At 53.8% G+C, this 16,185-nt stretch overlaps 1 protein-coding gene across 34 annotated transcripts in view; it reads right to left on the bottom strand.

Moving 5' to 3' along the window:
* SCRIB (scribble planar cell polarity protein) overlaps nucleotides 1-16,185 on the bottom strand; it is a 99,069-nt gene that overhangs the window by 78,678 nt on the left and 4,206 nt on the right. For all 34 annotated transcript variants that reach the window (XM_041407096.1, XM_041407102.1, XM_041407110.1 and 31 more), the window contains exons 4-14: nucleotides 15,604-15,660; nucleotides 12,181-12,244; nucleotides 10,579-10,653; nucleotides 9,199-9,343; nucleotides 8,375-8,493; nucleotides 7,267-7,466; nucleotides 4,879-5,045; nucleotides 4,219-4,343; nucleotides 2,440-2,565; nucleotides 1,530-1,715; nucleotides 667-984 (exon numbers count right to left, since the gene is read on the bottom strand). In XM_041407096.1, the coding sequence (XP_041263030.1) occupies nucleotides 667-984; nucleotides 1,530-1,715; nucleotides 2,440-2,565; nucleotides 4,219-4,343; nucleotides 4,879-5,045; nucleotides 7,267-7,466; nucleotides 8,375-8,493; nucleotides 9,199-9,343; nucleotides 10,579-10,653; nucleotides 12,181-12,244; nucleotides 15,604-15,660 (1,582 nt within the window). The remainder of the gene's footprint in view (nucleotides 1-666; nucleotides 985-1,529; nucleotides 1,716-2,439; nucleotides 2,566-4,218; nucleotides 4,344-4,878; nucleotides 5,046-7,266; nucleotides 7,467-8,374; nucleotides 8,494-9,198; nucleotides 9,344-10,578; nucleotides 10,654-12,180; nucleotides 12,245-15,603; nucleotides 15,661-16,185) is intronic.

The raw sequence follows: 16,185 nt of genomic DNA, 5'->3' as shown, positions 1-16,185 counted from the left end.
GCTGGGCTGATCTCATGAGGTGTCCCTCATCCATGTACTCCCACTCCACTGTGAACCTCCTCAGGCAGCAACCTGTGTGTGCCCCTAGCCAAACGTGGTGGTTCAGCTGAAGAGAGCCAAGGACGCCCATCTCTCAAGCCCCAGTATAACCAGTAAGGCCAAAAGCTCAGAGCACAAGCCGCCCTAAATCCCAAAGCAGCCTCCATCAGGCTGTGTCTGGGTGGAAGCACAGGGAAGGGCACACTCCTGGCTGCACTGACATGCTCCAGGAAGCACTGTGCCAACAAGTGTCAGTGGCCCAAGTGCCAGTCTGAGACTGAATCCACACAGGGACAAAGCTCATCCTCCTGTGAACCAGCAGCAACAACCAGCAGTGAGGAGGAGGCTGGAAGGAACAGAACCCACCAGTGATGAGACAGAACTGTCCCAGCAGCACGGGGAATGGGGCAGGTGCAAGGACCTGGAGGATGCAGTGAGGGTGTCAGGCACAGCCACACAGCCCCACGAGCCCCAGTGACCTCCAGCTCTGCCCCCCTCAGCACACCCCCGAGTGCTGCAGCCTCCTGGCAGTGCCTTCCTCAGCAGCACATCAACCTGCCTGCTGGCTCACAGGAGCAGAGGGCAGGTCTGCACCCCTCTGAGCTCCCCCTCCCCACAAGACCTTACCTTCACGGATGGCTGAGCAGACAGAGCTCCATTCTTTCTGTCATCCTCATCCCACGCTTCCTCCTGGTCCCCGGGCTCTGTGTTATTATTGCAGCCTCCCAACTCCTCTTCCTCTTTGGGGACCCCATCACTGTTCAGCCCCTGCAGAAGTGCCACCACTGCCTCTGGCTTGGGCAGTTTAGTGATCTTGAAGTGTTTCTTATAATGGGGCGTGTCCTTGCGGATAAGCCTCTGCTTCTCCACTGGGAACGGCCGCTCTTCGTCCTCATCCTCATCCTCACTGCGGATCAGCGTGTCCTCGGCGAAGTGCACGGTGGGCTGTGACAGCAAAGCCAGACATGCTGTGAGCCTCGGGGAACAGAGGGATGGCAGCACAGAACCTGCAGTCCCTGTGACCCCTGTCCCACACAGGCGGAGCCGGTGTCACTGCTGGAGTGCCCAGCACAATGCAGGAAGGTATTCCCATTCCCCATCCCTGCCTTTTCCCACAACCACACCTTCCCCAGCCAGTGTCACTGCTGGAGTGCCCAGCACAATGCAGGAAGGTATTCCCATTCCCCATCCCTGCCTTTTTCCACAACCACACCTTCCCCAGGCACATTTCTGTCAGCTCCAGGGATGGAGGGCATTCAAACCCCTCACAAGCCCTCCAGCTTTCCCACAGCCTGCTTGGCTCCCACACTATCCACTCCAGGCTCCCACAAGCTGCCTCAGCCTCTGCTTGCACTGCCTTCCAACGGCCTGGATCTGCCTCCAGCGATGCCCAAATCCCACATCCATTTACCTGTACCTCTATTTCCCACTTCCTCTGAAACTTCCAGCTCCTTTTCCTCATGACCCTGCTGCAGCTCCCAGGCTCCTACCTCGTTGTACTCCACTTCCACATCTTCCTCCTCCTGGTCAGCAGCGTCCCTGTGCTCCTGCTCGGCGCGGGGCTGCCCGTTGGGCCAGCCCCGCTCCCTCTCCTCTGCCCTGCAGTCCACGGAGGCCGTGCTGGCGGACACGTGCGAGTCCTCGCTGCGGTTCGACGTGGCGCTCAGCCTCTTCTCCTGGGGGACAAGGTGTGGTGGTCAGGGTCAGGGTGGGACCCAGAGCAGCCAGCCGCGCAGTGAGACTGGTGTGAGGTGGCAGTGCAGCACCAACAGAGGGCGCTCAGCCTCTTCTCCTGGGGACAGGGTGTGGTGGTCAGGGTGGGACCCAGAGCAGCCAGCCGTGCAGTGAGACTGGTGCGAGGTGGCAGTGCAGCCCCAACAGAGTGCTTTCCACCAGCTTTTCCTCGGGGTGCCCACAGCTTTCCCCCCTGAGCTCCCTCCGTGTGAGTGGGAGCACCCTGCACCACCTCCTGTGCAGGGATTTACTGCCAGCTCCCACCAGGCAGCAAGGTGCCTCCTGCAAGCACTCCATTCCCACCACTCTAATTTACTGGGAATGTCAGAGCCTTCTCTTCCTCTCCCTGTGCTGTAAAATTGGTACCAACGCACACAATTCCCCTTCCACTGTTCTCTGCCTCCTGGTTCTATCTCCTGCTCTATTTCACAGGCTCCCCATGACATCTCAAGGCAGATTCCCAACCTTCCCAGGCAATCCATTCCCAATCTTTCCCAAAAATCAGCCCTTTCCACCTCATTTCCTAGATAAGCTACAAGTTCCCAGTGGAAGATGTCTTTGCCATGGCACGGAGGCGGAACTCAGTGGTGAGTGAGATTCTTCCCAGCCCAAACCATTCCATGACCCTTCTCTGTGGTCATCCATTCCCCAGGGACCAGCACTCACCTCCGAGTTGGGAGAGCTGGGGTTGGCATCAGCCTTGGCAGCGTTCACCTCGCTGCGCCGCACCTCGATCACCTTCTTCATCACCTTCAGCTCGCTGGGGTGAGGGGTGGCTCTGCGCTGCAGGCCCTGCCAAGGAGAAACCCTCAGGAAGGGGATTCCAGCCCGGCAGCACTGCCAGGTGTCCTGGGTGCTAAGGTATGTGTGCATTCTGCCACCACCTGTTAGAGGTGGGGCTGTTAACTCCTGTTCATTGGGCAGCTGTCTTCATCTCTTCCACAACCGATCCTCCCTCCAGGAGAGCCCTGACAGCTCTCTCTGTCATCCTGCTCCCCAGCTGACAGGGGCTTTGGGAAGAATGATGGAGCTGGGAAGTTTAAAGTGGTGTTTCAGGCTTAGTAAATCAAAAACTCTTGACACAGAAACTCCTCCAGAACACAGGTGAGAAATCTTGGGATGTCTTCATAACTCCTCTGGACTCAACAGGTCTTGCCAAGCCCAAATGCAGTGGAACTGGTGCTGCTTAGTGAGTTCCATCCCAGGTAGAAAGCCAAAACCAGCATTCTAAAACTAGGCACAATGTTGAGAACAATTCCAAAAAACCCCAAAGCTCCCAATGCCAGCAGCACACATGCACTGCCAGGACAGCTGCCAACACCATTCATTAAAGGACTCAGATCTCAAGGATGGCTTTCCATAAACTAAAAAGGAATAAAGTCCTGCTGGAGACTGAATCCCTCAGAGCACTTGCTGAGAACTTCTGTCCTGGCCTTTGCATCTGCCCTGGAAGCACAACCACCTCTTGCAGGTTTTGAGGCTGCTTACAGTGTTTAGTACTTTACTAACAGAACACTCCACAGCATGGGCTGCTGGAACCTGGCTGCTGAGAATTTCAGACTTTCTGTGCTGAAAGGCACTGACCCCCAAGAGAACACTCCATTGACCTGAGGCCGTGGAGAAGGCTTCCAAAATGGAATGACAGAACTGAGACTGTGGGTGTGCAATTTGAATAGAAGTGTGTAATGTCACAGGGTGGAAAACTTACAGTTTAAGGGTTTAGAACAGTGTAATATATATAGAAGAAGGTGGAGGTTTTAGGGCAGAGGCTGGTCCTTCTTCACCTTCTTCTCCATGGGCTTGGGTGGTTTTGTGTAAATGGATAAAAAGGTCCACACTGTGGGCCATGGGTGGTTTGTTATTGGGTTAAAAGTAAAAATAATTTAGGTGTCATTTCTTAATTGGACAGTTTATCCTTAAAAGGCCTTGTAAAGAGAGAGATAGGGCTCCATTTTTTAGTTTGTTAGAGTGAAGTGCTGTAGAACTCCGGGTTTGTGAGACTGTAACATGGGTAAGAACTAATAAACATCTGAGTCCTAACAAGAAATCCTGTCTCACACATTTAATCCTGACCCTGGCAAAAAGAAGATAAGACTCAACAGTGGGCTGCACTGCCTGCATGCCTGGAGGGATGGGGATGGCCTGGGTTTGGCTGGGGGTGAGCTAAAACCCTATCCTGACAGTGCTCTACTGGGATCTCTGACATTTTGGGTGCTCCACTCCCACAGAAGAGCCTCAAAATACGACTCTGCACCACGGCTCCAGGGGAATTCATTCCCTTCCACTCCTGCTGGGGTCCTCAGGGAAGCAAACACCCTTCAGAATGGAAGTCATGCCCATGCCTACAGCAGTGTAAAACACGGACACCAGAGTGGCCCCGTCTTTGGAAACTCAGCTTGTCCCTTGCTTCCACAGGGAGCCAACAAGCCTCCAGGAGCTCCTTACCCGTCTCTCAGCTCCAGACTCCTCGTCCTCATCTCCTTTGGGCTCATCCAGGAACTGGATCACACTGACTCTGTTTAAGTTGCTGTCTGTCCAGCTCTCATCCACGCTGTTCTGCAGCAGGTTCTCTGGGGGGGAAGAGAACAGAGTGGGAGCTCCTTTTGGGAAGAGCAGGGCTGTACATGTGGATGGAAGTCAGCTCTTATCCCACTGTTGGGTCTGCCCACGGCATCAGAGGCCTTGAGGACAAAGGCTGTGGCCTCACCATCCTGTCACCTCCTGTACATCTCCCACCAGACCTACAGCAGCCTCCACAGCACTGTCTGATGCTTCAGCTCTAGCACTCCTTACCCAAAGAGTGCAGGAAAAGGCAGAATTCAGGCAGGAATACCATGCTGACATGACAATGAAAATTAACTGCTTGGTCAGCAGATCCAAGGAGAACACTCAAAGATGAGGCTGCAGGGTGTTGTCACCTGGCAGAAAGCAATTCCTCAGTTTTAACAAGCCTGGGAAAGGTGCCCCAGATCCATCCATACAAAAGCCTGGATCTGCCACAGGAATCACAGCAAGGGACAGCCCAGCCCAGCAGAGAGGTCCAAGGCCCCAGCCCCCTCCAGAGCACGAGGCTCTGCAGACAGCACTTGTGCTGCAGGTTCTTACCCAGGCTGGGAGAGGGCTGCTGGGGGAGCAGGTAGCAAGTGAGAACCTTTTCTCCTGTCTTCTCATCATCCTCGGTCTGGAATTTCAGCATGGGCTGGGACTGGTTTTCTGCCAGCCACAGGGCTTTCAGATTAAGATTTGTCAAAGCAAAGGGCAAGTTCTGCAGCCTGCAAAAGAGAAGAGCAACTGCTTGTTAAACTTAGCTGGTCAGGAAGGAGCTTCACCTCAGCTCCAGACTGCCCCACCTCAACAGAGAGGGACAGAGACAAGCTGCTGTGGATCCCCCAGTCCTGTTCCCACTGGAACAGCTGGTTTTGTCCCTGGCTGTGGACTGGGCTCCAGTACTCCATCCTCACCAGCCTTCAGCAGAGGACAACTCCCTCCAACAGCGTGGAGGGGTTTACAAACAGAAAAACAATGCCCTCACAGACCAGTGTATGGAATGCTCCCTCCACAACCTCTGGTCAGCACCCAGTTGCTCCCAAACCCAGCAACCCCACAAACAGAACCAGCTGCTCCCAAACCCAGCAACCCCACAATCAGAACCAGCTGCTCCCAAACCCACCAACCCCACAAACAGAACCAGCTGCTCCCAAACCCAGCAACCCCACAATCAGAACCAGCTGCTCCCAAACCCACCAACCCCACAAACAGAACCAGCTGCTCCCGAACCCACCAAGCCCACAAACAGAACCACAGGACCTCAGAACAGCTCCAGGCAGCCACCCACCACGGACGAGGCTTTGGCACTGACCACAAACCCACAAAATCTGGGGGAGGAAGGCAGCCAGGAGCCAGGGACCTCCCCTGGTCTCTGTTTCACAGGACACAGTGCCCTCACACTTGTGCCTCTCCTCCACCCTGTGTTTGGGTGGCTCAGAGCAGGGCTAAAGAGGTAAAGCTCAAGCCCTCAGCAACCAGCCTGGGCTCTTCCACAGCCGGAATTCTCCAGATTTGCTGGATTTCTCCAAAACTAAAGCTGCCAGAAACCCTGCAAGTGCTCAGAGCCCCAAATGCCAGCTTTCATCTGATGCCCAGACCCTGGGGAAATGACTTCTTTTTCCCTTGGAAAATGGCCTCTGTTTGCAGCCACTAGCCCCGGCTGAATGTGGCCTGCCAAGCCAGAAATCTGCGAATTTTGCTGGATTCCTACCCACACCATGGATCCCGGGATCCACACAGCTCCAGCTCCTCCCTCAGCAGCTGTCAGAGTCCTAGATACTAAGAGTTTTAAACTTTCTACTCTAACAAACTCTAACTCCCAAGAGAGCACTACATTTGACCTGAGGCCATAGAAAAGACTTCCAAAATTAACTGGTAACACTGAGATTACAAGTATATAGTTGATTAAAAGTATATAATATCACAAAGTAGAAAATTTAGAATTTTAGAATTTAGTAATATAGTTTTATTTACTATTTTTATTATATAATCTTTATAATTTATATAATTTTAATATATAAAAATTAATATTATTTAATAATAATTAAATATTAAAATATCTGTTATAGTTTTATTATAAATGTTTAAAAATTTAGTTTTAGAATATAGTAATACATATAAAGCTAAAATAGAAGCTTTAAAACAGCAACTAATCCTTCTTCTTCACCTTCTTCCTGAGTTTAAGTAATATTTTATAATTACACAAAAAACACACATTACAAACTTTAAGTAATTAGCTATTAAATTAAAAGTAAAATAATTAAAATATAATTTCTTAATTAGATAATTTAACCTTAAAAGACCTTATACAGAAAAATAATTAACCATTTTGTAACTTGTTCATAAAATACTATAGAACTCACAACTTATAATATAAATAAAAAATAATAAACATCTAAACCTAAACACAAAATACGATCTCTAACACTTCAATCCCAACCTCAACAAAAATTTAAAAAAACCCAATGTCCTAGATGGCAAGGCAGTGTGTATTCTATTTGCCATCTTTAGAGGTGTAGCAGTTATCTTCTGTTAATTGGGCAGTTCTCTTTATCTCTTCCACAAACCAATCCTCCCTCTGGGGAGACCTCTGCTGTTAATGGGCCATTGAGTGTCACTGCATGGCTGATAAAAATTACAGCAGCCCACGGCGAGATGTCCTGCCCAGAGGGAGGAGAGGTGTCAGGTTGTGTTCTGACTCTGTCAGTGCTGTTTTAGTTTACTGCACTGTTTATTTTATTTGTATTTTCTTCCCTAATAAAAACCAGTTATTCCTGCTCCCTTATTTTTGCCCGAGAGTCCCTTCATTTCAAATTTACAACAATTCAGAGGGAGGGGGTTTACATTTCCCATTGCAGGGGAGGCTCCTGCCCTCCTCAGCAGACACCTGTCTGTTCAAAGGCAGACTCCCAGAAGGCAGCCAGCAGCCTGGCAGGTGCTGCTCACCTGTTGCCAGCCACGTCCAGCACGTGCAGCTCGGTGGTGTTGGCCAGCTCGGGGGGCAGCAGGGCCAGGCGGTTGTCGCGCAGGGACAGAACGTTGAGGTTGGCACAGCCTCCGATCTCTGCCGGCAGCGCCGTCAGCCGGTTCCGGTCCACGTTCAGGTTCGTCAGCTTGGCCAGCTTGCCCAGGGACTTGGGCAAGGCCTGAGAAGGAGCCCAGTCAGTGGTTGCAAGAGGGAAGGGCAGCACAGGTAAAAGGCACACAGCCCTTGGTCTGGGAACAAGCTGCCTTCCATCCCAACAGACGCATTTGGGAAAACGTTCCTGGGACATCTTTGGGACAGGTTTTCCCTCAGGCTCACAGACTGATCCGTGCCAACTCTTCCCCTCAACACAGCACACTCCAAGCACCACTGCTCAAGACTTCCCTTGTGTTTATCTGCCCCTTCCCAATCCTCATGTTTTACCAGTCAAATCACAGGCAGTTGGGAGCAGGGCCATTTCCAATCACACCATCCCAAACCCCTCACCAGTGCAGCCTGGGATGGGGCCTTGCACCTGTCAGCTGGGATGGGCAATGCCAGCATCCCTGCCATCCCAGAGAATGATTTAGGGGAAGAAAGTCAGTGAGAGAAAGCAGCTTCCAAGCACGTGTGAATTTGGTGAAACTGTTAGGAAGCAGCTGGAGCATGCTCAGGAATTCAGCTCGGAGGGCAGAAGAAGGGAAGGGACCCCTGCAGCTGGCTGAAGTGAACAGCGTGGGAGAGGCTGTAGCCCCCTGAAAGGTGGCTGTGGTCAGGTGGGGTTGGGCTTTTCTCCAGGAACTGACAGAACCAGAGCACCCAGTCTCAAGCTGCACCAAGGGAAATTTAGGCTGGATATGAGGAAAAAGCTTTTCACTGAAAGAATTATAAAGTTCTGGAGTGGCTGCCCAGGGAAGTGGTGGAGTCACCATCCCTGGATGTGTTTAAAACGAGACTGGATGTGGCACTTGGTACCAGGGTTTAGCTGAGGTGTTAGGGCTGGGTTGGACTCGATCTTGAAGGTCTCTTCCAACCCGTGATTTTGTGAATTCTGCGATTCTGTGAGGCAGGTGGCTGCTGTGTACTCACCGTCAGCATGTTCTCAGTCAGGATGAGCTCAGACAGGTTTTCACAGTCCCCAATCGACTCTGTCATGTCTGTCAGCCGGTTCTGGTCCACCTTGAGGATGGAGAGCTGCTTCAGCTGACCTGGCCAGGGTGACAAGTTAGGTGTGAGCACCCAGAGAGAAGGATGCTGCTCTACACTCACCTGGCTGTGATCCCATCAAGGATCACACAACCCAACCACGCAGGCTCTGCTTTTCCTCCCACCAGCCTTGTTGTGTCTGGTGCCCCATGTGTGGAGACGCGAATCTCGACTCCATGTTTCAGAAGGCTGGTTTATTATATTATGATATATATTATATTAAAATACTATCCTAAAAGCTATACTAAAAGAACAGAGAGGAAAGATTCATCAGAAGGCTAGAAAGAACAAGAATGGAATGCATAACAAAGACTTGTGACTCCCCGAAAGTCTGAGCCAGCTGCATCTGTGATTGGCCATTAATTAGAAACAACTAACATGCACCAATCACAGATGCACCTGCTGCATTCCACAGCAGCAGACAGCTACTGTTTACATTTCTTTCCTGAGGCCCTCAGCTCCTCAGGAGGGAAAAATCCTAGCAAAGGATTTTTCATAAAATATCTTGATAACAAGGCCTGGTCCCAGCCCTCACACACGCCTGATGCAGATGAAGCACCTGAAGTCCTGCAGAGCTCTGCTCACCCATCCCACCCACTGCTCCTGCCCTCGATGGCCGTGTCCATGAATCCCTGATTCCCTGGCACAGCCAAGTTTCTGTTTCTTGCCAAGGAAGTCCTGCAGCACCCCCAGCTGACAGCACTCACCGATCCCATCGGGAATGCATTCCAGCAGGTTCTGTGACAGCAGCAAGTCCGTCAGTGCCACCAGCCCGCTGACCTCGTTGGGCAGCTGCTCCAGCTTGTTCTCAGACACGTCCAGACAGACCAGGCGGCGCAGATTGCCCAGCTCCTGGAGAGAGAGGAGAGCCCACAAGGGGTGTGTGCCCATGGCTCAGGGAGCAGCAGTGCAGGGCCGGGCAGAGGTGTGTGTATGCTCATGGCTCAGGGAGGGGCAGGGCAGGGCAGGGGGGGGTGCGTGATCAGGGTGTGACAGAGCAGGGCAGGGGGTGTGTGCCCATGGCTCAGGGAGCAGCAGCGCAGGGCAGGGCAGGGCAGGACAGATGCGTGCCCACGGCTCAGGGAGCAGTGGGGCAGGGCAGGGCAGGGCAAGGCAGGGGTGTGTGCTCATGGCTCAGGGAGCAGCAGGGCAGGGCAGGGGCTCTGTGCCCATGGCTCAGAGAGCAGCAGGGCAGGGCAGGGCAGGGCAGGAGTGGGGTGGGTGTGTGCCCATGGCTCAGGGAGTGCCAGGGCAGGGCAGGGGGGGGCAGGGCAAGGCAGGGGTGTGTGTGCTCATGGCTCAGGGAGCAGCAGGGCAGGGCAGGGCAGGGCAGGAGTGGGGTGGGTGTGTGCCCGTGGCTCAGGGAGCAGCAGCGCAGGGCAGGGCAGGGGTGTGTGTATGCTCATGGCTCAGGGAGGGGCAGGGCAGGGCAGGGTGGGGCAGGGCAAGGCAGGGGTGTGTGTGCTCATGGCTCAGGGAGCAGCAGGGCAGGCAGGGCAAGGCAGGGGTGTGTGCTCATGGCTCAGGGAGGGTCGGGTCAGGGCAGGGCAGGGCAGGGGTGTGTGTGCTCATGGCTCAGGGAGCGGCAGGGCAGGGCAGATGTGGGCCCATGGCTCAGGGAGCAGCAGGGCAGGGCGGGGCAGGGAGGGTGTGTGATCAGGGTGTGACAGAGCAGGGCAGGGCAGCCATGTGCCCATGGCTCAGGGAGCAGTGGGCAGGGCAGGGCTGGGGTTGGTGTGTGCTCAGGGAGCAGCAGGGCAGGGCAGGGGGGTGTGCTCATGGCTCAGGGAGCAGCAGGGCAGGGGTGTGGGCTCATGGCTCAGGGAGGGTCGGGTCAGGGCAGGGCAGGGCAGAGGTGTGTGGGCCCATGGCTCAGGGAGCAGCAGGGCAGGGGTGTGTGCTCATGGCTCAGGGAGCAGCAACGCAGGGCAGGGCAGGGGTGTGTGTGTGCTCATGGCTCAAGGAGGGGCAGGGCAGGACAGATGTGTGCCCACAGCTCAGGGAGCAGCAGGGCAGGGCAGGGGTGTGTGCTCATGGCTCAGGGAGCAGCAGGACAGGGCAGGGGTGTGTGCTGAGCAGACACTCACCGGTGGCAGGGCTGACAGCTGGTTCCGGTCCAGCCACAGCTCACGCAGGTTCGGGAGCGCGCCCAGAGTGTCCGGCTGCAGAGACAGGACAGTGAGGACATCAGCCAGGACATCAGCCCCTTCCAGGGACAGGGGGCTGCTGGAGGATGTGCAAATACACCCCTCTGCAAAGCCAGGCACTGCTCTGCCTCTCACCCCTGCCAGCACCGCCCAGGGATCAATACAAGAGAGCAGCACACTGGGAATGTCTGGGATGGCTGCAGGAGCTCCAGGGCCAAACACGGACTGCAACAGCATGACTGTGTCAGCAGGCAAGGCAGAACTGAACCTGCAGCACAGCTCTGATGGAGAGCAGCTGAGGGAGCTGGGGCACAAGGGGGCTCAGGGGAGATCTTGCTTTCTGCAGCTCCCTGGCAGGAGGGTGCAGCCAGGCGGGGCTCAGGCTCTGCTCTCAGGGAACAAGGGACAAAGGCAAACGGTCTCAAGTTGTGCCAGGGGAGGTTTAGGTTGGATACTGGGAAAATTCCTCCTGGAAAGGGCTGTCCAGCCCTTGCACAGGCTGCCCTGGGCAGAGGTGGAGTCTCCTGGGGTGACTTAAGATCTGTGTGGATGTGGCACTTGGGTTAGTGGTGGCCTTGGCAATGCTGGGAGAGTGGTTGAACTCAGTGGCCTCAGATGCTCTTTCCAACCTAAATGATTCCATGATTCCAGGGGTTTGGAAATTCTGGCCTTACAGAAGAAATGCATCTTCCTCCTCTCAGACATGAAAATAAACATTTGGGTACCACTGGCCAGCTCAGGATGACCCAGTGGCACCATCAGCTGTGACAGACATATGTTCACACCCCACAGCCCCCCAGGCAATCAGCACTTGGGTTTGGAGTTGGCCCCACTGGAGCATGGCTCAAGTGTCACACACCTGTTCTCACAGGTGAGCTCAGCCTGTGCACAGCTAAGCTGCCTCAACACCTCTGCCTCCCAGCTTTGAACAGTTTCTGCTAAAGACCCTTCCAGAGCACAAAGAGGAAGACTCAGTAACAGCTAAATCCACAGCTGCAAATGACAGAATATCACGGGGTGTCCCCAAATGCCCAGATAACCTGAACTCAGACTGTGCCCTTGCTCTCCACATGCTGAACCCTCCACGGAGAGGGCCCCCACACTGGGCTACCCTCACTGCCATGGACAACAGGGAATGGCCCAGCACTCTGTGGGGCAGAAATCACATCAGAAAGCAGAAAGGCAGGAAGCTGGATGAGAAGAAAAACAGCTGGGGGCAGTGCAGGACAGAGAAGGGAAGCACCAGAGTCTTGCTGGAAAGGAAAGATCCTTGGCAGCCAGACAGGAAGAATTACCATCCCAGAGGCTGGAAAGGACAGGGCAGGCAGTGTGTGAGGCCAGCAGGACACAAGACACAAGGGCTGACACATGAAGAGAAAATTCATCTGGGAATGATGACTGGGCCATGCTGGGCAGACCAGAATCTCCCCAAATAACCCGAGGGTCTATCTCTTTACATTTCAGGTGGAAACCCACTTGCAGCGAGGTGCAGGATCTGCCCCTGCCAACCACCCAAACCCCTCCCCACCAGCCCTCACCTACCAGCACTTCCAGGTCATTGCCACCGAGATCCAACTGCTCTAACTTGACAAGGAAGGAGAGGGAGCTGCAAGGCACAGGGGACAGAGAGATAAAACAAGAAATAAAGAGCGGAAGGTTAGCATCTGGGACACACATTGCACAAATCACATGATCTCCAGTAACTCCTAAAGCAGGTGGGGCACTCCTGACCTTTCTCACGGTCCCTCTGAGCCCAGCACTTTGTAGAGCTGGTCCCTTCCCCAGGCCAGGCCGTTCACCCCAGGGAATTGGGTCAGAGGCTCCAGCAGTCCCACTGGTACCAGTCTGCCCTCTGCTCCTCCCACCACAACACACCCTTGGATTAAAAGCACAGCAGGTGAGCAGCCACACCTTCCCATGGCTGCCTGCTCCACAGCGAGGACAGGGACCTGGGCACGGACTGACAGGCAACAGGAGGTGCTCAGCAGAGGACAGGACATGTGTGGGGGGCAAGGGGAGCACACAGCTGCAGGGACAGGGAGGAATGACAATTCCACAGCCTCAGCTCCCCCAGACGGGAGGCTCATGCTGCTGAAGGGGAAGGGAAGACAACAGCGGCCCGATGTCTCGGCTGAGGGAGCGTGTGCAGACAGAAGCTCACGATGAAGGCACTGCACAGGACCTGTCCACACCCACCCCACACACCACACCTGCGGTGGGCAAGCCCTGCAGTGCCACAAACCCACGGGGGGTTCTCATGACATGGCCCAGGTGCTCGTTTGTCCTCACACCGAGTGTGACCCATCTACTCCAGCTCCTCCAGAGCACTGCTGCCCCTCACCGTGTGCCAGGGTGGAGCTGCCAGCCCTGCCCACTCCCCAGAGCTTCCTTCTCTTCTTAGGGAACCATTCCAATAGAGAAATCCCCATATTTCTCTGGAAACAGCTCCACCTCTCAAGGCCACCCAAACCAAGCCTGTTGGGGGTGCAATAAAAGGGAGCTGTCTTGCCTGGGCCAGGCTGTAAAAACACATCTGGGTTATCAGGAAAATGAATTTCCTGCTGCATGCAGCGGTGGATTTTGAGATAAACTGCAGCAAAGGTTTATCAACAGTTTCACCCACAGGATCCTGTTGCACAGCACTCCTTCACCATGAATGTACACCAACTCTAACTCCTCTGGAGGTGATGCAGCCCTGACTGTCCCTTTGCACCTTCACAGCTTGAATTCCCAAAACAGGAACAAGACAGCTGGGCAACCCACACTGATGACATCTGGCAGAAGGCCTCAGTATAGACCACCCTCCACTATTCCAAAAGAACCCAGGAGAGCTGCCCTTCCCAAGTCTCTGGCAGCAGCCCAGCTGCATGGGAGAAACAAGGGGTGATCACAAGCTGAACCATTCCAGAACTCAGTCAGCATCTGAAGACTGACCAATTACATGGAATTTTGGCAAACAAAGGTCACTACAAGCTGGATCTTTCAAGAAGCTCTACAACAACAAAATACCAAAAGGACTCTGATGCATTATGGTGCTCCAAACTCTCAGCATTGAAGCCCACCTATCTATCCACTGGGAACAAAGCACCAGCCATTTCTTGCTTAAGCCATTCTCCTCTTTGGCAAGGTCACCTGATCTCATTTAGAGCTGTTCTTATGCACAACGTGCAGCCACAGTGAGTCCCAGGGCCTCAGGCAGAGAACCCCACAGCATCACTGAAATGGGTTTGGCCATGGACTGCCATCTTGTACTTGACTGATACCTCTGCTCAGAACTACCTTGGCCTTCAAGATCCACGTTCTACTTTTGGAAATCATCCCAAAACAGAATTTGGAGAACTGGGGAAAGACGAAAACCGGCTGAATTTGCATTACAGAGTGAGTCTCAAGCCTGGATTAACCTTGCAGTGAAAACCACCAAAACCTCATAGCACACTACCATCCTGCTGGATGGCACCCAGCTCTACCAAAGGGCAACACGGGAGCACTGAGCAAGAGAGATCTCCCCAAAAACCCAAAGGCTGTGGTCACAGACTGAATTCTAAAGACTCCAGAGATCTGGTGGTTCTGAGATGGCCAAAAGTTATTGGGAACACCTTCTCTGCAGTTTGGAAGCTCAACCTTGAAGCTGCTGCACCTCTTTGCTGACATGGTGTAAGCCAGCTGTGGCACCTGCCTGTGTGAGACCCAGGACAAGAACAGACAGAAGAGCAACACCAGGACCCCAACTCCCCCTGCCTGCCAGTTCTCAGCCCAGAATAAGTGTCCAAGGCCAAGCTGGGCGAGGCTTGGAGCACCCTGCTCTTGTGGAAGGTGTCCCTGCCCAAGGCAACGGGCTGGAATGTGATGGGCCTTAAGGTCCCTTCCAACCCATCCTGGGCTTCCATGATAAGGAGTTCAAACCCATATTGTCCTCTGTGGTGATACTCCACATGGGACCACCTCAGCTGCCCCCTCGTGTCACCTTTGTGTGAATTCCCAAAATAGGAACCAGTGCTGCTGCTGTGCACAAGGAACCTGCTGACTGGCATCAGACAAGGCCATCTGTGACTGATCTGTGCTCCCACAGGTTGTAACCACAGGGGGAAGTGCCAGCAGACAAACTGAGCTCCTGCCAGGAACTGCAAGAGAGCTCTGAGCACAGGTGACAACAGCTGTACACTTCACTGAGGAGTTCATGTGGCCCCAAACTGCTGTTCAAAAAGGAGTCAGCAGAATCCTTTCAGGAAAGCTGGGGGAATCATCAGTGGGATGCATAAGCAGGCAGGAAACGAGCTGACAGAGCTGCTGGAGGGCAGAAAACTCAACAAACTCTGATGGGCCTGAGCAAAGACTAAAGCAGCAACAGGACAGTTCTCCACGTCCATCCACTGGAGAGTATTACCTCCACCAGCCATGTTCCCTGCCTGGAACTCATCCCTATCCTGACTCCAAAACCTGGAACAACACTTACCTCTTCTCCCTTGCTGGCTTATTTTTGTCTGCTGCAGGGGAGGCAGTTATCCCACCCAGAACAACCAGGAGGGATATCCAACAGAACAGATGTCAGAAGCAAAATGGACCCTTCAGCTGTATCCTGTTGCTCCTCAAATCCTGAAACTCACTGTGCATGGAGCTCCTCCTACACCCCCATCCACAGTTTTCTCCTTCTTTCCAAAAGAATCCATTGCCTGCTCCACCTCTTCAGGAAAAATGGGGTTCTCACTATTTCCAGCAGCTTTTTTTGGGAACCCTGTCTATTCTAAATCAATCCTTACACAGGCTGAGTACAGGCTCTGAACATCCTTTGCTGCTCTCCAGCCCTGGACCATCCTCACTCCAACTGATGGAAATCCAGCAAGGTGCAGCCTATTTGTGCCCAGCCTGAGCCCTCCCAAGCCAAGTGATGGTGCCTGCACTGGTCCCTGAGGAAGCAGCAAGAAGGACCAGGCAGGAGACTCCTACAGCCCCCAGACAGACACTCACGTGGGGAGAGTCTTTAGCAGGTTCTCACGCAGCTCCAAAGTCACCAGGTTTGCCAAACTGCAAGAGAAAAGGGAGCAAGAAAGCCAGGTTCACTGGACAGGGCTCAGGGATACAAGGGGCTGCTCATCTCCCTTCCCTTGGAACCACCCCTTGTGTCCTGTGCAATGCATGGATGTGCACACGTGGATGGAGATGGGGAACAGAAACACGATGTAAATGGCTCTGCTGGACACGGTGCTTGCTGCAGCCACAAGGAACAACACTGTGCCCACACTCAGGACAAGGAACACGCTGCCACAACAGGACTGCCTGCCCAAAAAGGTCAAACCCCTCACATGAGGAAAGCCTAACCCCATGGGAGAGGCACTGCACCCCACGAGGCCACTGGCCAGCAGCAGAAATCTGAATCAAACATCATCAGGCAGCCCACACCTGCTTGGAAAGGGGCAAATGGGCACTCAGAACACCGGGAAAAACTGGATTTCAGAAGACTGGATCAATCCTTGCTGTGCCACAACCACAGCAGGAGAAGCAGCTGGGAGCAGGACAGGAACCTTAGCAGGAAGGTCTGTTAACAAACCA

This window comes from Onychostruthus taczanowskii, unplaced genomic scaffold, assembly GCF_017590055.1.
Source record: "Onychostruthus taczanowskii isolate IOZ18803 unplaced genomic scaffold, ASM1759005v1 scaffold253, whole genome shotgun sequence".
NCBI classification, from domain to species: domain Eukaryota; kingdom Metazoa; phylum Chordata; class Aves; order Passeriformes; family Passeridae; genus Onychostruthus; species Onychostruthus taczanowskii.
Note: the sequence above shows the minus strand (reverse complement) of the source record. Positions and strands in the feature narration are given on the sequence as shown.